The sequence below is a fragment of the Salmo salar genome, chromosome ssa20 (assembly GCF_905237065.1).
Source record: "Salmo salar chromosome ssa20, Ssal_v3.1, whole genome shotgun sequence".
In the NCBI taxonomy this organism is placed as follows: Eukaryota; Metazoa; Chordata; class Actinopteri; order Salmoniformes; family Salmonidae; genus Salmo; species Salmo salar.
In genome coordinates this window covers 71,141,229-71,156,512 of record NC_059461.1, presented here as the reverse complement: position 1 = coordinate 71,156,512, position 15,284 = coordinate 71,141,229, and the positions used below count along the sequence as shown (strand labels likewise).

General features: G+C 48.5%; 1 protein-coding gene and 2 pseudogenes across 3 annotated transcripts in view; 2 read left to right on the top strand and 1 right to left on the bottom strand.

The window, feature by feature from the left end:
* The first annotated feature begins 283 nt into the window (after positions 1-283).
* LOC106581242 (phospholipid scramblase 2-like) lies at positions 284-979 on the top strand (annotated as a pseudogene).
* Positions 980-1,767: 788 nt separating this feature from the next.
* On the bottom strand, positions 1,768-2,920 carry LOC106581248 (phospholipid scramblase 2-like; annotated as a pseudogene).
* An 822-nt stretch (positions 2,921-3,742) lies between these two features.
* LOC106581247 (unconventional myosin-XVIIIa) overlaps positions 3,743-15,284 on the top strand; it is a 182,775-nt gene continuing 171,233 nt past the window's right edge. For all 3 annotated transcript variants that reach the window (XM_014163171.2, XM_014163170.2, XM_014163169.2), the window contains exons 1-2: positions 3,743-3,905; positions 6,200-7,424. In XM_014163171.2, coding sequence (XP_014018646.2) covers positions 6,372-7,424 — 1,053 coding nt within the window. In that variant the 5' untranslated portion in view covers positions 3,743-3,905; positions 6,200-6,371. The remainder of the gene's footprint in view (positions 3,906-6,199; positions 7,425-15,284) is intronic.

Below are 15,284 nucleotides of genomic sequence, written 5' to 3'. Positions count from 1 at the left end.
CTCCAAAAGCAGTAGGCTATATATTAACTAAACTCTTTGTTTGCATTTATCTTAGGCTGTCTGCTGATTTTGAAAATATAAAATGACATTTTTGATGTGTGTTTAGGTATTTGCAGAAATGAAAATGCATTGTTCCCATGGCCACCCAAGGTCTTGGATTGATTGGCACTGGCTTAGGACAGGCGATCATGACTGAGGCCATGACATTGGTGCCACATAGCCTTAATGCTTCCTACCCTGCATACATGATGTGTCACTACCCTCAGGCCTTTACCCCGCCCCCATGAGCCCCGGAGTCCCACTACCCTCAGGCCTCTACCCTGCCCCCATGATTCCCGGAGTCCCACTACCCCCAGGCTTTGTGCCCCCTCAGGCTCTTGTGATGATTCCTGCCCTTCTCAGACCACTAGCCTGCCCTCCAGGATTGGAATACCTGACTCAGATCGACTAGCTTCTCGACCACCAGAAAGTTAATCTGGCTGAAGTGGTTCTGGACTGGTAAGTGAATAATAACTACATTGTAAAGAACAGTGTCGGGCAGCAAGTGTTTGCTGTAGAAGAGGAGAACGACTGCTGCACTCTACAGTTCTGCGGCCCCGGCCTTACCTTTCACCCTTCACATCCAGGACAACCTGGGATAGGAAGCAATGACCGTGATAGACCCTTTGAGGTGCGACTCCTGCTGCTTCCTCTGCTGCCTGCAAGAGCTGGAGGTGCAGAATCCCTCTGGTAAACCCCCAAAGGGTATGTGGTGCAGAACTGGCACCCTTTCTACACTAAACTCGCCATGCAGATTGAGAGGAGTCACTGGATGAGAAAACGTGGTGGGGAAGATCAGTAAGAAATGGGTTGGAATGCTGCAGGAAGTTGTCAAGATGCAGATTACTTTGTAATATCCTTCCCTGTGGAACTGGAAGTGAAGATGAAGGCTGAGTTGCTGGGAGCCTGCTTCCTCATCGACTTCATGAAAAAGAAATAACTTAATATCCCAAATTGACTTTTACTCACACACTTTCTACTCTTAATGGACTATGAGAACTCTTGGGTGGGAAATAAATCAATGAGAATATTAATGGGGGATTTACTGACAATTTTTTCCTATCCTCTCTGTAATGTTTTTGTGCATACTGAAAGTGTTTTTTTATGTATAATCTATCATAGGTGCACCTTCTAGGTAGGCTACAGTAATACAATTGATTAATTAAAATAAATGTACATAGCTGCAGACATTAGAATGCACATCATTTCAGTACCATGGACAGCGTGATGACAATAGCAGTGTTATACAATTTTTTTATACCAAAGTTATTGCCAGACTTCTAAAACAAAGCCCTCAATAGAAAATGCCAATAGGTACACAACATTGTTACTTTTTAGACTTTGGAGGACATTTTCATTGAGCAAAAGAATTGTGCAATCAGGACCCAAACCTCGTTATAGTCTTCCAGCGTGATTTAATTATAAACCTTTCTATGTGCGTTATAAGGAGCCGATTAATTAGAGTTTAGTAAACTGAGCAATACACATAAATAGTCACAGATTTATAACGCATGATTGTTGTACAAGAAAGGTTGCTTCGGTAAAGTTACAAATTCTGTCAGGTACCAAATTCTCTACTCTGTGTGGTGCAAGGTGATGTCTCAAAGCCGTTGCAGAGTCTAGTGGAGTGACAAACTACCTTAGGTGTGTAGAAGGGCCTGGGGAGAGGCCACTGCTAAGGACCATAGGTAAGAGGGGTCTCAGGGTACATAGGCTCTGGATTCAAGGTTGATGTCCGCACTAAAGACTTTATTTAAAACTCATGATTAAAATTACACACTCTCAGTTAACTACTTATGATTTAGCAAACAAAGGACAACGGAACATAGTAAACCCTCTTTTCAGTGAATTTATGCAGCAAGTAATATCCCAGATTATGTCTTTAACATTCTATTAACTTCACATTTCAACATGCTTTACATTGAGCATAAATGGATGGAACATGGAAGTTGTCAATTCATACAGTTTTTGTCTCATTTTAATCCTGGTGTTGTTCAGTGGGCAGAAAATGTCACTCATAGGGATGGGAATGTGATCCGTCTCCTCTACATTTCTTAAAGTACATGAAGTCGATGAGGAAGCAGGCTCCCAGCATCACCGCCTTCACCTTCACATCCAGGTTCATGGGGAAGGAGATTCCAAAGTTATCTGCATTTGTGAAGGATTCCCGCAGGAATCCAACCCACTGCTTACTGATCTGCCCCACCATCACTGTTTCATCCAGAGACTTCACATCAAAGTTTACATCTGACCAGCATTGACAGACAACACATGCCCCCTGAATCTTAAGCCGGGGCTCTCTCCTCTTGTTCTGCACAGTGAGTTTGGGCAGGTAAGGGTGCCACTCCTGCACCACTTACCCTATGGGGTTACCAGAGGGATTCTGCACCTCCAGCTCTTGCAGGCAGCAGGGGAAGCAGCAGGAGTCGCACCTCAAAGGGCGTATCAGGGTCATCACTTCCTGTCACAGGTTGTCCTGGATGTGAAGGGTGAAAGGTCGGTCGGAGCAGCAGAACTGTAGAGGGCAGGAGTCGTTCTCCTCTGCTACAGCAAATACTTGCTGCCCGACACTGTTCATTACAATGTAGTTATCATTCATCTCCCAGTCCAGAACCACTTCAGCCAGATTAACTTTCTGATGGACAAGGAGCTGGTCAATCTGAGTCAGGCATTCCAATTATGGAGGGCAACTTAGTGGTCTAAGAAAGGCAGGCATCATCACAGGAGCCTGAGGGGGAACAAAGCCTGGGGGTAGAGAGACAGCATTATGGCCAGCCACCTCCACGGAGTAAACGGGTGCCTGGGGTATCTGTCCTGAGGAAATGTCAATCCATCCTTGAGTGACCATATGGAACAAGACACTTCCACTATTGAAACTCGACCTACCATCAAACATACAAAATACAAAAATTAGTTTCCAGCTATAATGATGACATCATGATCAGCATGAACATTTACTAGACAATTTAGGTAATTGTTGTCCAAAATTCAGCTTCAGCTTGTTTCAAACTCCTTTGTGAGTCTACAGAATCTAAGGGTCCTCTCTTTCATGTAGGTCAAGTTACAGCATGACACAAACAACTATTCCCCTTAGCAACACTGTCTTACCAGAAATGGGGTAACAGTCTGGCCTACTATTTATTAAAGTTTGTTATAACTTACCTTATAGTTTATGACTCTACCATGAATAATGTTTTCACTTTCCAGGCATGCAGTTGATGCAGCAGCCAAACATAGAGGCAAACAGTTCACTGCGCATGAGCGAAGGTGTGGTGTGAATTTCCACTACTGGTAAACCAACACCACAGTGGCGGCCAGTGCTATAAGCAAAATAATCAACTGCATAGGGCCCACCTCAATGGCCAGGGGCACCCCACAAACTGTGAAGGGGTCCCTAAACAGGATCCTGCTTAGGGACCCCAAAAAGCTATGGCCAGTGATAAAAGTAGGCCTATTGGTAAGCTGGTACGAAATGGTGCTTAATAGTGCTTGTTTGAATGAATCCCAGATAAACAAACCAGTCACTCCTAGATTATTTACTGTGTATGTATTAATACTTTACCCACAAAATATAAAATGCAACCGCAAACAACAGAAATCTATCATCATAGAGTGATAATGTAATCTTTCATAAGTGGTACATCCTGTGTCCAACTTGCAATAAACACAACTGGCCAGCAGGAATCACTATTCGATATATTTTCAGTGATGTTGCATGCGTGCTGTAACCAGTCATCTAGCTAATCATATACAGTCAACGCAGCTGCTTTCTAGTGCGAGCAGCACCCATCAATATAGCTCCCTCCGATTCGAACGCACCAGTGTCAACCCACCGACACAGAGCAGAGGAAGAACACGCACAAACGGTGAGTCATCCATCATTTCATGAATATGTTAGAATATCTCAAAATGATTCGATGCACCAATTTGAGCTAAACATTGAAAGCAGAATGGCTTCGCTAGATAGCTATAGATAGAGGTCTCTCAGAAATCCCAAAATATTTTCACAGGGATGTAGCAGTTAGCTAGCCTAGTTGATAGGCTACACCAGAATTAATGTGGGCGAAGAACAGAGGCTTGGGCTGCCAGCTAATCGTGCAAGCTTACTAAAGGCATATTGGTAGTTTCAAAATATCACTTTTCTCAATGAAGTCTTGTAGCCAGGGCTTTTCTGTGACAGCCAGATTTAGAGGAAATTACTCTACAGTTATAGTTAACAATGGCCTGTAAAACATTATAATTCCCAATGTGACATCAGCTAGCTGGCTAGCTAGTATGAGTAGCTTTCTGGCTTTTTGTCCTCCCTGTCCATTGAGTGAATGGGGAACGATGAAACCTTAGTCGCTAGCGTAGTGGAGCGAGCGTGCCTACTATTTCAGCTGCATTTCATTGTTGTAACAAAAAGCCTTGATGTAAGTGGCAAAATGATGTGCCCATAGCATCCATGCGGTGTTGGAAAAAAAAGTGTAAACATTTGTAGCAACAAGGAAGCTTGGCTATAACCACGAAAGTGTATGACATTTTTCAGCTCAAAATTAAGCTGTTAGGGAGCGTCATGCAACTATGATTCAATGGCATATTTTTTGCTCACAGAATGCCAAATAGTGAGCTATATGTAACTATACCATTATTAAACATCTATTTCCATCAATACATCTTCTTATTAATTCACTTTCTTTATGCTAGCTTACTTAGGCCACTATAAGGTTTTGCTATCTCCTGGAAAAAGGGTGATGAATGTGAAGTGTTGTACTTGCCAGTATATTTTTTAACTGTGCATGTGGTGGTAGCTGCCAAGACCTATTATGCAGGATATTCACGTAGATAGGGTATTTCCATCATACTAGTTGTCAGATGGTCTGTTTCTCCCACAAGGAGGACAATTTGATATATTGTTTATTTTTCTGTCTATTATTCTCTTACTGATCGTTTATAGCTAGTCCTGAAAACACCTTGCTTCCTGTTTTTTTGGGGGCAAGAATCTGGCCCCTTGTTGATGAAGCTTGTTTAGATGTAGGGGTCTCCTGCTGCTGGGAACTCTGGGAACTTCAGACAGAACTGGAACTTTGACACCAAAGTTCCACCCAGTGACGACCAGAGTGGACTGTGTGGATTCTGACCCATGTTGAGCGCCCCCATCCGTCACTGGAACAACAGTTAGGGTAAACCATTAGTTCACCTTCAATGTCTTCTATCACTCAGGTAGAGGAGGTAGGTATAAGCCTATTTGGGTGTTTGGCTTACATTGAACGTGATTTACACATATGAAATGGAGACTGCAATATAGCTTAGGCCTAGAGTACATAATTTGGGTTTGAAGCCTTAGGTTGTTTGGGATTCCGTGCAATGCTACCCCATGTAGAGGGGAGTCCGAGTAGCTCCTCTGAGGCAGAAAAATAGTAATAAAACACAGATTTTGGGAATGTGCTCCTGCCTGCTTTCTGCAGTATGTTGAGAGTGTCTCTTTGGCAAAAAGATCTTCCTTGATGTTTGAGGTTTTGGCAAATGCAGCTCTAATGGAGGCTAGGAATGTTGTCTCTTTTGCCAAGATCACTTAAACTGTTGCTTGGTTGTGATGTGTGTGATATTTTTTCCATGTTCACTTTATCGGCTAGTGCTTTGTGTGGCATGGTAAGGGTCTGTTGCAAAGTGTTAAGTCGTGGGTCACTCTATCTATAGTCCTACTCAAAAGGCTTTGAAAGATGTTTGGTTACGAGAAATAAAGATGGTGTTTATTAAATGCACAATTTTATTTTCTGTGACAAATTCCTCACTCGTCCTCTGCAATGGAAGTGATATATTGTGTCAGATCTAATTAAGCAATAAGGCACGAGGGGGTGTGGTATATGGCCAATATACCACGGCTAAGTGCTGTTCATAGGCACAGCTCTTAGCCATGATATGTCGGCCATATATCACAAACCCCAGAGGTGAGTTATTGCTATTATAAACTGGTTACCAATGTAATTAGAGCAGTAAAAATAATTTTTTGGTCATACCTGTGGTATACGGTCTGTTATACCACGGCTGTCAGCCAATCAGCATTCAGGGCTCAAACCACCCAGTTTATAATTGTATTTATGAAACATAATGAGCGCTGTTTCTCATTCTGTCATGCCAGATGTGAAGATTGACTGAAGGTGTTTTTTCTCTCCCACAGGGCATTTGAACTAGTGGCAGCTTAACCCCTTTTTGGAGGTTACGAAAGACTGGACCAACCCCCCTAAAAAACTGGACCTCTGCCTCTGTATGGAAAAATCCCCCTTGCCTGAGAAAACAGGAGCCAAACCGGTAGGACTCACTGTGTTGAGCAACACAGCAGGCACACCACCATGTTCAGTCTGATCAAAAAGGAGAAGGATGGAGGGAAGAAGGAGAAGGATAAGAAGGACAAGAAGGAGAGGATGTCTGCGGCGGAGCTGCGCAGCCTGGAGGAGATGAGCATGAGGCGTGGCTTCTTCAACCTCAAGAGAGAGTCCAAGCGGGATTCCAAGAACAAGCTGGAGATCTCCAACCCCATCCCCATCAAGGTGGCCAGCAGCCACGAGCTCAGCCTCACTGACATCGAGTCAGACGGCCTGAGCAACCGCAGTAGCATGGTGCTGGACGCAGATGGCCTGAGCGCTGCCAGCTCCACCGACGACCTGAAGGGCGAGGGGGGCGGCGGTCTGGACAAGGACCGGGGCTCGGTGCGAGACCGCGTGGCCCACTTCGGCTCAATTGCCAAGCACAACTCCTCTCAGGTCATGAAGCGCTTCTCCTTCTCCCAGAGGAGCAAAGAGGAGAGCCCTTCGGAGACCTCCACGCTCTCGGGACAGAACTCAGCCGCTCCGTCCCCGCAGGTGGAGAACAAGGTGTTCGACCCACAGAGTAAGCACAGCCTCCAGCAGCAGAAGCTGGGGGTGGGGGTCGGGGTGGGGGTCGGGCCAGCACCTTGGCCAGTGCCGGTCAAGAAGGCTCGCATCCCTGAGGTGGTGGACAAGACCTTCCCTGCTGACCTGAGGCTCCCAGCCGTCATCCCTCCACAGTCTCCGGAGCCGCGGGAGCTGGAGCTCCAGCGCCGCAACACGGGTGACTTCGGCTTCTCCCTGCGCCGCACCACCATGTTGGACCGCGGAGCCGACGGAGGGGTCTACCGGAGGGTGGTGCACTTCGCAGAGCCCGGGGCCGGCACTAAGGACCTGGCCCTGGGGCTGGTGCCGGGAGACCGTCTGGTGGAGATCAACGGGGGAAACGTGGAGAACAAGACCAGGGATGAGATTGTGGAGATGATCCGTCAGTCTGGGGACACGGTGAGGCTGAAGGTACAGCCCATCCTGGAGCTGAGTGAGCTGAGCCGCTGCTGGCTGAGGAACACAGACGGCCAGCGCCGGGAGGCCCAAGATGTAAGTTACCCCAAATCACTCCTCTACTTATCACCTAGATAGACATTCTATTCAGACCTACAACTTCTAGAGAGGCAACCCACGGGCTGGTTTGGCTCTTCTATACTGTAGGGGTGAATTGGACCCAACCCTCCCAACATATCACACTCGTTGGTGTGGGTGTGTGGAAAGTCAGTGTTGTTAAATGGTGGAGTGAGTCATCAATGCCAATGTTTCATGTTTTAGCATGATGGGTGTTGTAACTCTGGAACTGTCTGATGGTGATCACTGTTGCTAACAAACAACCACATTTCCCTCCCACTTCCCACACAACTCGTTTACACAGGTGCCCTAACCTATGGAGTGGCCCAGACACTTAAGTCTCTCATTGTTTCTACAGCGCACTTCAATCCATGTCCAGTTTGGTTTTTGTATGAACTAACAGAAAACTCTGAGTAAAACAACTATTACAGAACATATATGTTCTGTTGGGAAAAGTTAGTGACGAACTTACCACAGCTCTGACGGATTGAAGCAGTTTTTATGAGACTCTTCTTGCCATGTTTCTTCCTCTCTTTATATACCTTCTGTAATGTTTAGGTTTCAGCCATGCTTTCTTGTGGGTGTCTGGGCTTGATGTAGAACTGTCACCTTGATGTGTGCAGCCCAGCCCCAGACGTTGAAGGGCAACATGGAGTGGTGGACGGAGTCGACTTCTGGCCGGACCACCCGGTTGATATCAAATGGAAGCTGTTGTGGCTAATCTTGTATTTTATGCTCTGCTTGTTGGTTTTATCAGATAAGAAGGGCGTTCTGCCCGTGTTTGAGCTTGTGTGAGGGTAGATACGTAAGCAAGTGTGTGTACGTGTGTGTCCTTCAAACACTGTGTCTGCATGCTGATGTAAGTAGAAAGTGTATCTGTGTGAACAGGCTACTGTTCAGGAACTGCTGTCCAGTTCAGAGTTCAGACAGAGGAAGTGTTGTCGAGGCAAACAACTCCAGCTGTGTGTGTGTGTGTGTGACTGTGTGTGTGTGTGTGTGTGTGTGTGTGTGTGTGTGTGACTGTGAGTGTGAGTGTGTGTGTGTGTGTGACTGTGAGTGTGAGTGTGTGTGTGTGTGTGTGGGGGGGTTGGATAAGACTTCTTTAGTCACGTTAGGGTTAGAAAGGATGGGCCACACCTTCTTCTTGCTAACTTGCAACATTTGGAATTGAAATCCGTTTGTGATGATATCCGTTTATTACACTGCTATAAAAAGTGTTTGTTTGTGTTCACCGTGTCCTGTAATCACTCAAGAACAGCAGACAATGTATCATGTTTGTTCAGTCATCTGCTAATAGTTATACTGCTGCATAAGTTATGTATCAATATTTTTATTTTTTTTGTACTTTTGAAAATGATATTCCTATCCAAGAATTTTCCAACAGCTAGACCTAACCGCAGTGCTCTGAGCCAAGTCCTTGTTTGTAATCTTGTGGACTGGATGTTTGTGATGTTGGTTAGTTAGATGGTTATGTTACTGTTCCAGTACAATAGTGGATTGTTGTGCAGTGGTGAAAAGGGTGTGTTTTGGATTGTGTGTGTGTGTGTGTGTGTGTGTGTGTGTGTGTGTGTGTGTGTGTGTGTGCAATTATGTGTGTGTCTGTATACTTGCAAGTGTGTGTGTAGTGTGGTAGGCCTTGTCCCTGATTAGGTGGCAGACAGTGGTCTGATTGTGGTCAGGGTCAGGGAGTGTTATAATTCTTGAAGGATACTCTGTGCCTAAAAACTAGGTTTACAAAATGGTCACACATACACTACCAATTCATGGCCATTTTTGTTGTCACCCAACACCACACTGCTCCTCTTGATTTTTGTATCTGACCTTCAGCCTGGAATAATTGGCTCTTTGAAGCTTAAGGGCATGAAATGGGTCAGTCTTAATGCATAGGTGAAAAGCCTACACTCTAAGAAAAAAGGGTTCTAAAAAGGTTCTTCGGTTGTCCCCATAGGAGAACCCTTAGTTGTTCTTTAGTCTAGTTTGTGAAAGGACATGGAATTGCAAGGCACAAGCTTGTCTTAGCACATTTGTCTGAGCTACACAGAGAAGACATGGCCGGCTACTGAGAAATTTGGAGAGACTTGAAAAACACTGGGGAAATGATCCGTTCCCCCAAAATGTGCTTTTCTCACAAATGGGTGACATGGTAGCACTGCAGAACCTCTCCCACTCCCCCACCCCTTCTTTCTGTCTCACTCTGGAATTTTCGGCATTGTTCTATTTTGGAATTTACCAATAAACAAAGAAGGACTTGCTTTGCTGTGCTGTTCAGTTTGAGGCCAGCCTCCCCCTTTGTACTTTTCCTGGCTGTGCGCCTCCCTTCCTGTGTAGTGTAGGCTAACCCACTGCTGTCTCCCAGAGCAGAAACAGGGAGAGTAGATCAGAATCAGATCCCAGACACTGACTGACTTCCACTGCTGTGAGAGGGTTAGAGTCTCAATCTGACAGATCATGATGATGCAGTCAACACCCTGAGAAGTGTGCTTTGGAGTAGGGCTGGGATGGCCATGGACCGCACAATACGATATTAGCAAGATACTTAGGTGCCGATACGATTTGTATTGCTTTTTAGTTTTGTTTATTTGATCATTTAAAACAAGGTGCACTTGATTAAGAATCATCAAGGATAAACACAAAGTTTACGACTTTCATGATAGCATTTGGCAAGTTTGGCATACAGTGCATTGTGAAAGTATTCAGACACCTTCACTTTTTCCACATTTTGTTACATTACAGCTTTATTATAAAATGTATTAAATAGTTTTTTCCCCTCATCAATCTACAAACAATACACCATAATGACAAAGCAAAAACAGGTTTTTAGAAATTTTAGTAAAGAAGGCCAGCATCCCGGAGTCGCCTCTTCACTGTTGATGTTGAGACTGGTGATTTGAGGGTACTATTTAATGAAGCTGCCAGTTGAGGACTTGTGAGGCGTAAGTTTCTCAAACTAGACACTCTAATGTACTTGTCCTCTTCCTCAGTTGTGCACCGGGGCCTCCCACTCCTCTTTCTATTCTGGTTAGAGCCCGTTTGCACTGTTCTGTGAAGGGAGTAGTACATAGCGTTGTATGAAATCTTCCGTTTCTTGGCAATTTCTCGCATGGAATAGCCTTCAATTCTCAGAACAAGAATAGACTGACGAGTTTCAGAAGAAAGTACTTTGTTTCTGGCCATTTTGAGCCTGTAATCGAACCCACAAATACTGATGCTCCAGATACTCAACTAGTCTAAAGAAGGCCAGTTTTATTGCTTCTTTAATCACAACAACAGTTTTCAGCTGTGCTAACATAATTGCAAAAGGGTTTTCTAATGACCAATTAGCCTTTAAAATGATCAACTTGGATTAGCTAACACAACGTGCCATTGGAACACAGGAGTGATGGTTGCTGATAATGGTCCTCTGTACGCCTATGTAGATATTCCATATAAAATCTGCCGTTTCCAGCTACAATAGTCATTTACAACATTAACAATGTCTACACTGTATTTCTGATCAATTTTATGTTATTTTAATGGATAAAAATGTGCTTTTCTTTCATAAACAAGGACATTTCTAAGTGACCCCAAACCTTTGAACGGTAGTGTATAATTTGTAGATATCGATACTTGGGAGTCCCCCAATCACTACGTTGGAGCTGTTAAGACTAAATTAATTTAGTGACTTCTTAGTTTTCTGCAATCAACCCTGCTCCGTTCCTGTCCCACACTCCTGCCAGCACTCTCCCTCTCCTCTCTCTTCTTCCAGCTGATGCCCACTCTACAATACTGAGTCTTTGTTATCGCTTGTCATGTAGCTCTATCACGTAGCGAGCAGTCCTGTCCCCTAAGGGGGGTAGGGAAGCCAATTTTGAGCTTTTTGTTTGTGTCCCTCAATTGGCTGAGATTCAAGGGCCCTTGTGACACAAAGTCCTAATGAAAGGCTAATCTGCCCCAGCAAGCCGTGTTCTGGCCACATGTTGTTCTCTGGAGTTTTTGGGAGAAAAATAAAGAATGTCTTTTCTTGCAGAGACGGAGAGTGACTCTGGGACTGTGGGCCCTCCCTCCCTGGGCCCTGGAGTTGGTTTCTTCGGAAAAGCCCCTTTGAGTCACAGTGTGGATAAGATAGTTGTTTTTTAACTAAGTGGCTGAGTGCTCTGTTTCCATCACGCAAACAGGAAAAGAGGGCTTGTTCCTTACTGATTTATATGTTCCAGTCTCACTAAGCAGCAGGCCAGCTCTCCATCCCTTTGTCTTCTAAAACAAACATCAACAGCTTGTATGGTTGGGCCATCCGTTCAAATGAAGGAGAACCAACAGAACGGTCATTTCTCAGTTCAACAAAGGCTGTAATGGAGGCACACTTCACAGGGACACAAGCAGCTGCTCTACTCTCATCTCCAGATTTATAAGCACTCTGAAACGGCTTCCAGACCCATGGTAGATAGACATTCAATGCAGAGTCTGTTTCATAAACAACTAAAAGTTCATGAAGAAACATCCAGTGTGCAGAGCAGACACCTCAGCCATATGGATGAAAGACTGTTGTCAAGCCTAGAGTAGGGAACATGGGCTTGTACCACAGCTGTCCCAATTACCGTAGGGACACTACATGGACGTATGCGCAATATTTAATTAGTTGAAAGTCACAGAGAGAAAGAAGTCATTCCAGTACTTGTGCTGTTTAGGAAGTGTACTGTAACTGTATAGAGAAATCTCCCCTGGAGGCTACTGTGACCCTTACGGTATGACCCTCTATCCTCCATCCTCTTGGAGCAGGGGGGTCGGTCGGGCGCTAGGGTTGAGTAGGGGCTGAGTGTGTGGAGCAGGGGGTCGGTCGGGCGCTAGGGTTGAGTAGGGGCTGAGTGTGTGGAGCAGGGGGTCGGTCGGGCGCTAGGGTTGAGTAGGGGCTGAGTGTGTGGAGCAGGGGGTCGGTCGGGCGCTAGGGTTGAGTAGGGGCTGAGTGTGTGGAGCAGGGGGTCGGTCGGGCGCTAGGGTTGAGTAGGGGCTGAGTGTGTGGAGCAGGGGGTCGGTCGGGCGCTAGGGTTGAGTAGGGGCTGAGTGTGTGGAGCAGGGGGTCGGTCGGGCGCTAGGGTTGAGTAGGGGCTGAGTGTGTGGAGCAGGGGGTCGGTCGGGCGCTAGGGTTGAGTAGGGGCTGAGTGTGTGGAGCAGGGGGTCGGTCGGGCGCTAGGGTTGAGTAGGGGCTGAGTGTGTGGAGCAGGGGGGTCGGTCGGGCGCTAGGGTTGAGTAGGGGCTGAGTGTGTGGAGCAGGGGGTCGGTCGGGCGCTAGGGTTGAGTAGGGGCTGAGTGTGTGGAGCAGGGGGTCGGTCGGGCGCTAGGGTTGAGTAGGGGCTGAGTGTGTGGAGCAGGGGGTCGGTCGGGCGCTAGGGTTGAGTAGGGGCTGAGTGTGTGGAGCAGGGGGGTCGGTCGGGCGCTAGGGTTGAGTAGGGGCTGAGTGTGTGGAGCAGGGGGGTCGGTCGGGCGCTAGGGTTGAGTAGGGGCTGAGTGTGTGGAGCAGGGGGTCGGTCGGGCGCTAGGGTTGAGTAGGGGCTGAGTGTGTGGAGCAGGGGGTCGGTCGGGCGCTAGGGTTGAGTAGGGGCTGAGTGTGTGGAGCAGGGGGGTCGGTCGGGCGCTAGGGTTGAGTAGGGGCTGAGTGTGTGGAGCAGGGGGGTCGGTCGGGCGCTAGGGTTGAGTAGGGGCTGAGTGTGTGGAGCAGGGGGTCGGTCGGGCGCTAGGGTTGAGTAGGGGCTGAGTGTGTGGAGCAGGGGGTCGGTCGGGCGCTAGGGTTGAGTAGGGGCTGAGTGTGTGGAGCAGGGGGTCGGTCGGGCGCTAGGGTTGAGTAGGGGCTGAGTGTGTGGAGCAGGGGGTCGGTCGGGCGCTAGGGTTGAGTAGGGGCTGAGTGTGTGGAGCAGGGGGTCGGTCGGGCGCTAGGGTTGAGTAGGGGCTGAGTGTGTGGAGCAGGGGGTCGGTCGGGCGCTAGGGTTGAGTAGGGGCTGAGTGTGTGGAGCAGGGGGTCGGTCGGGCGCTAGGGTTGAGTAGGGGCTGAGTGTGTGGAGCAGGGGGTCGGTCGGGCGCTAGGGTTGAGTAGGGGCTGAGTATGTGGAGCAGGGGGTCGGTCGGGCGCTAGGGTTGAGTAGGGGCTGAGTGTGTGGAGCAGGGGGTCGGTCGGGCGCTAGGGTTGAGTAGGGGCTGAGTGTGTGGAGCAGGGGGGTCGGTCGGGCGCTAGGGTTGAGTAGGGGCTGAGTGTGTGGAGCAGGGGGTCGGTCGGGCGCTAGGGTTGAGTAGGGGCTGAGTGTGTGGAGCAGGGGGTCGGTCGGGCGCTAGGGTTGAGTAGGGGCTGAGTGTGTGGAGCAGGGGGTCGGTCGGGCGCTAGGGTTGAGTAGGGGCTGAGTGTGTGGAGCAGGGGGGTCGGTCGGGCGCTAGGGTTGAGTAGGGGCTGAGTGTGTGGAGCAGGGGGGTCGGTCGGGCGCTAGGGTTGAGTAGGGGCTGAGTGTGTGGAGCAGGGGGTCGGTCGGGCGCTAGGGTTGAGTAGGGGCTGAGTGTGTGGAGCAGGGGGTCGGTCGGGCGCTAGGGTTGAGTAGGGGCTGAGTGTGTGGAGCAGGGGGTCGGTCGGGCGCTAGGGTTGAGTAGGGGCTGAGTGTGTGGAGCAGGGGGGTCGGTCGGGCGCTAGGGTTGAGTAGGGGCTGAGTGTGTGGAGCAGGGGGTCGGTCGGGCGCTAGGGTTGAGTAGGGGCTGAGTGTGTGGAGCAGGGGGTCGGTCGGGCGCTAGGGTTGAGTAGGGGCTGAGTGTGTGGAGCAGGGGGTCGGTCGGGCGCTAGGGTTGAGTAGGGGCTGAGTGTGTGGAGCAGGGGGTCGGTCGGGCGCTAGGGTTGAGTAGGGGCTGAGTGTGTGGAGCAGGGGGTCGGTCGGGCGCTAGGGTTGAGTAGGGGCTGAGTGTGTGGAGCAGGGGGTCGGTCGGGCGCTAGGGTTGAGTAGGGGCTGAGTGTGTGGAGCAGGGGGTCGGTCGGGCGCTAGGGTTGAGTAGGGGCTGAGTGTGTGGAGCAGGGGGGTCGGTCGGGCGCTAGGGTTGAGTAGGGGCTGAGTGTGTGGAGCAGGGGGTCGGTCGGGCGCTAGGGTTGAGTAGGGGCTGAGTGTGTGGAGCAGGGGGTCGGTCGGGCGCTAGGGTTGAGTAGGGGCTGAGTGTGTGGAGCAGGGGGGTCGGTCGGGCGCTAGGGTTGAGTAGGGGCTGAGTGTGTGGGTGTTTTTCTATTTTTAAAGTTTCCCAACATTTTTTACGTCCAACTTTCCTTGGCAGAGAACGACTTGTTGAAATTCTCCTCTTCCATTGCTCAGGAATGTGAGGAGGTCAGGAGGCTGCCGGGGAGTATGCTCTCACACACACACACACACACACACACACACACACACACACACACACACACACACACACACACACACACACACACACACACACACACACACACACACACACACACACACAAATGGTGATTTACCAGTGCCCCAGATAGACAGGAAGCTCCCAGTCAGTGGCTCATGTAGACAGGATATCCTGCAAGGAGCACCAAGATGGGGAGAAGGGATAAAGCATTGCGGTTCACAGGAACAAACAAGATACTTAGGTCTATTTTGACCCTGGATAAGGCTGAGGAGGGTCCACCCAGACAATGGGCCCACACAGGAGTGTGTGAATGCATAGGATTTAATTCTAAACTTAGGCAAAATACAGCAGGTTGATTAACTTGTTTGAGGCTGCCAGTTTGTAGGACTTTTAGAAACAGGATTCCTCCTCCCATGATGGACAGCTCTCTTGGCCTCAGCTGCCCATTTCTCTTAAACAGGCCTTTTTGCGCTCCCTGAGCTTCTT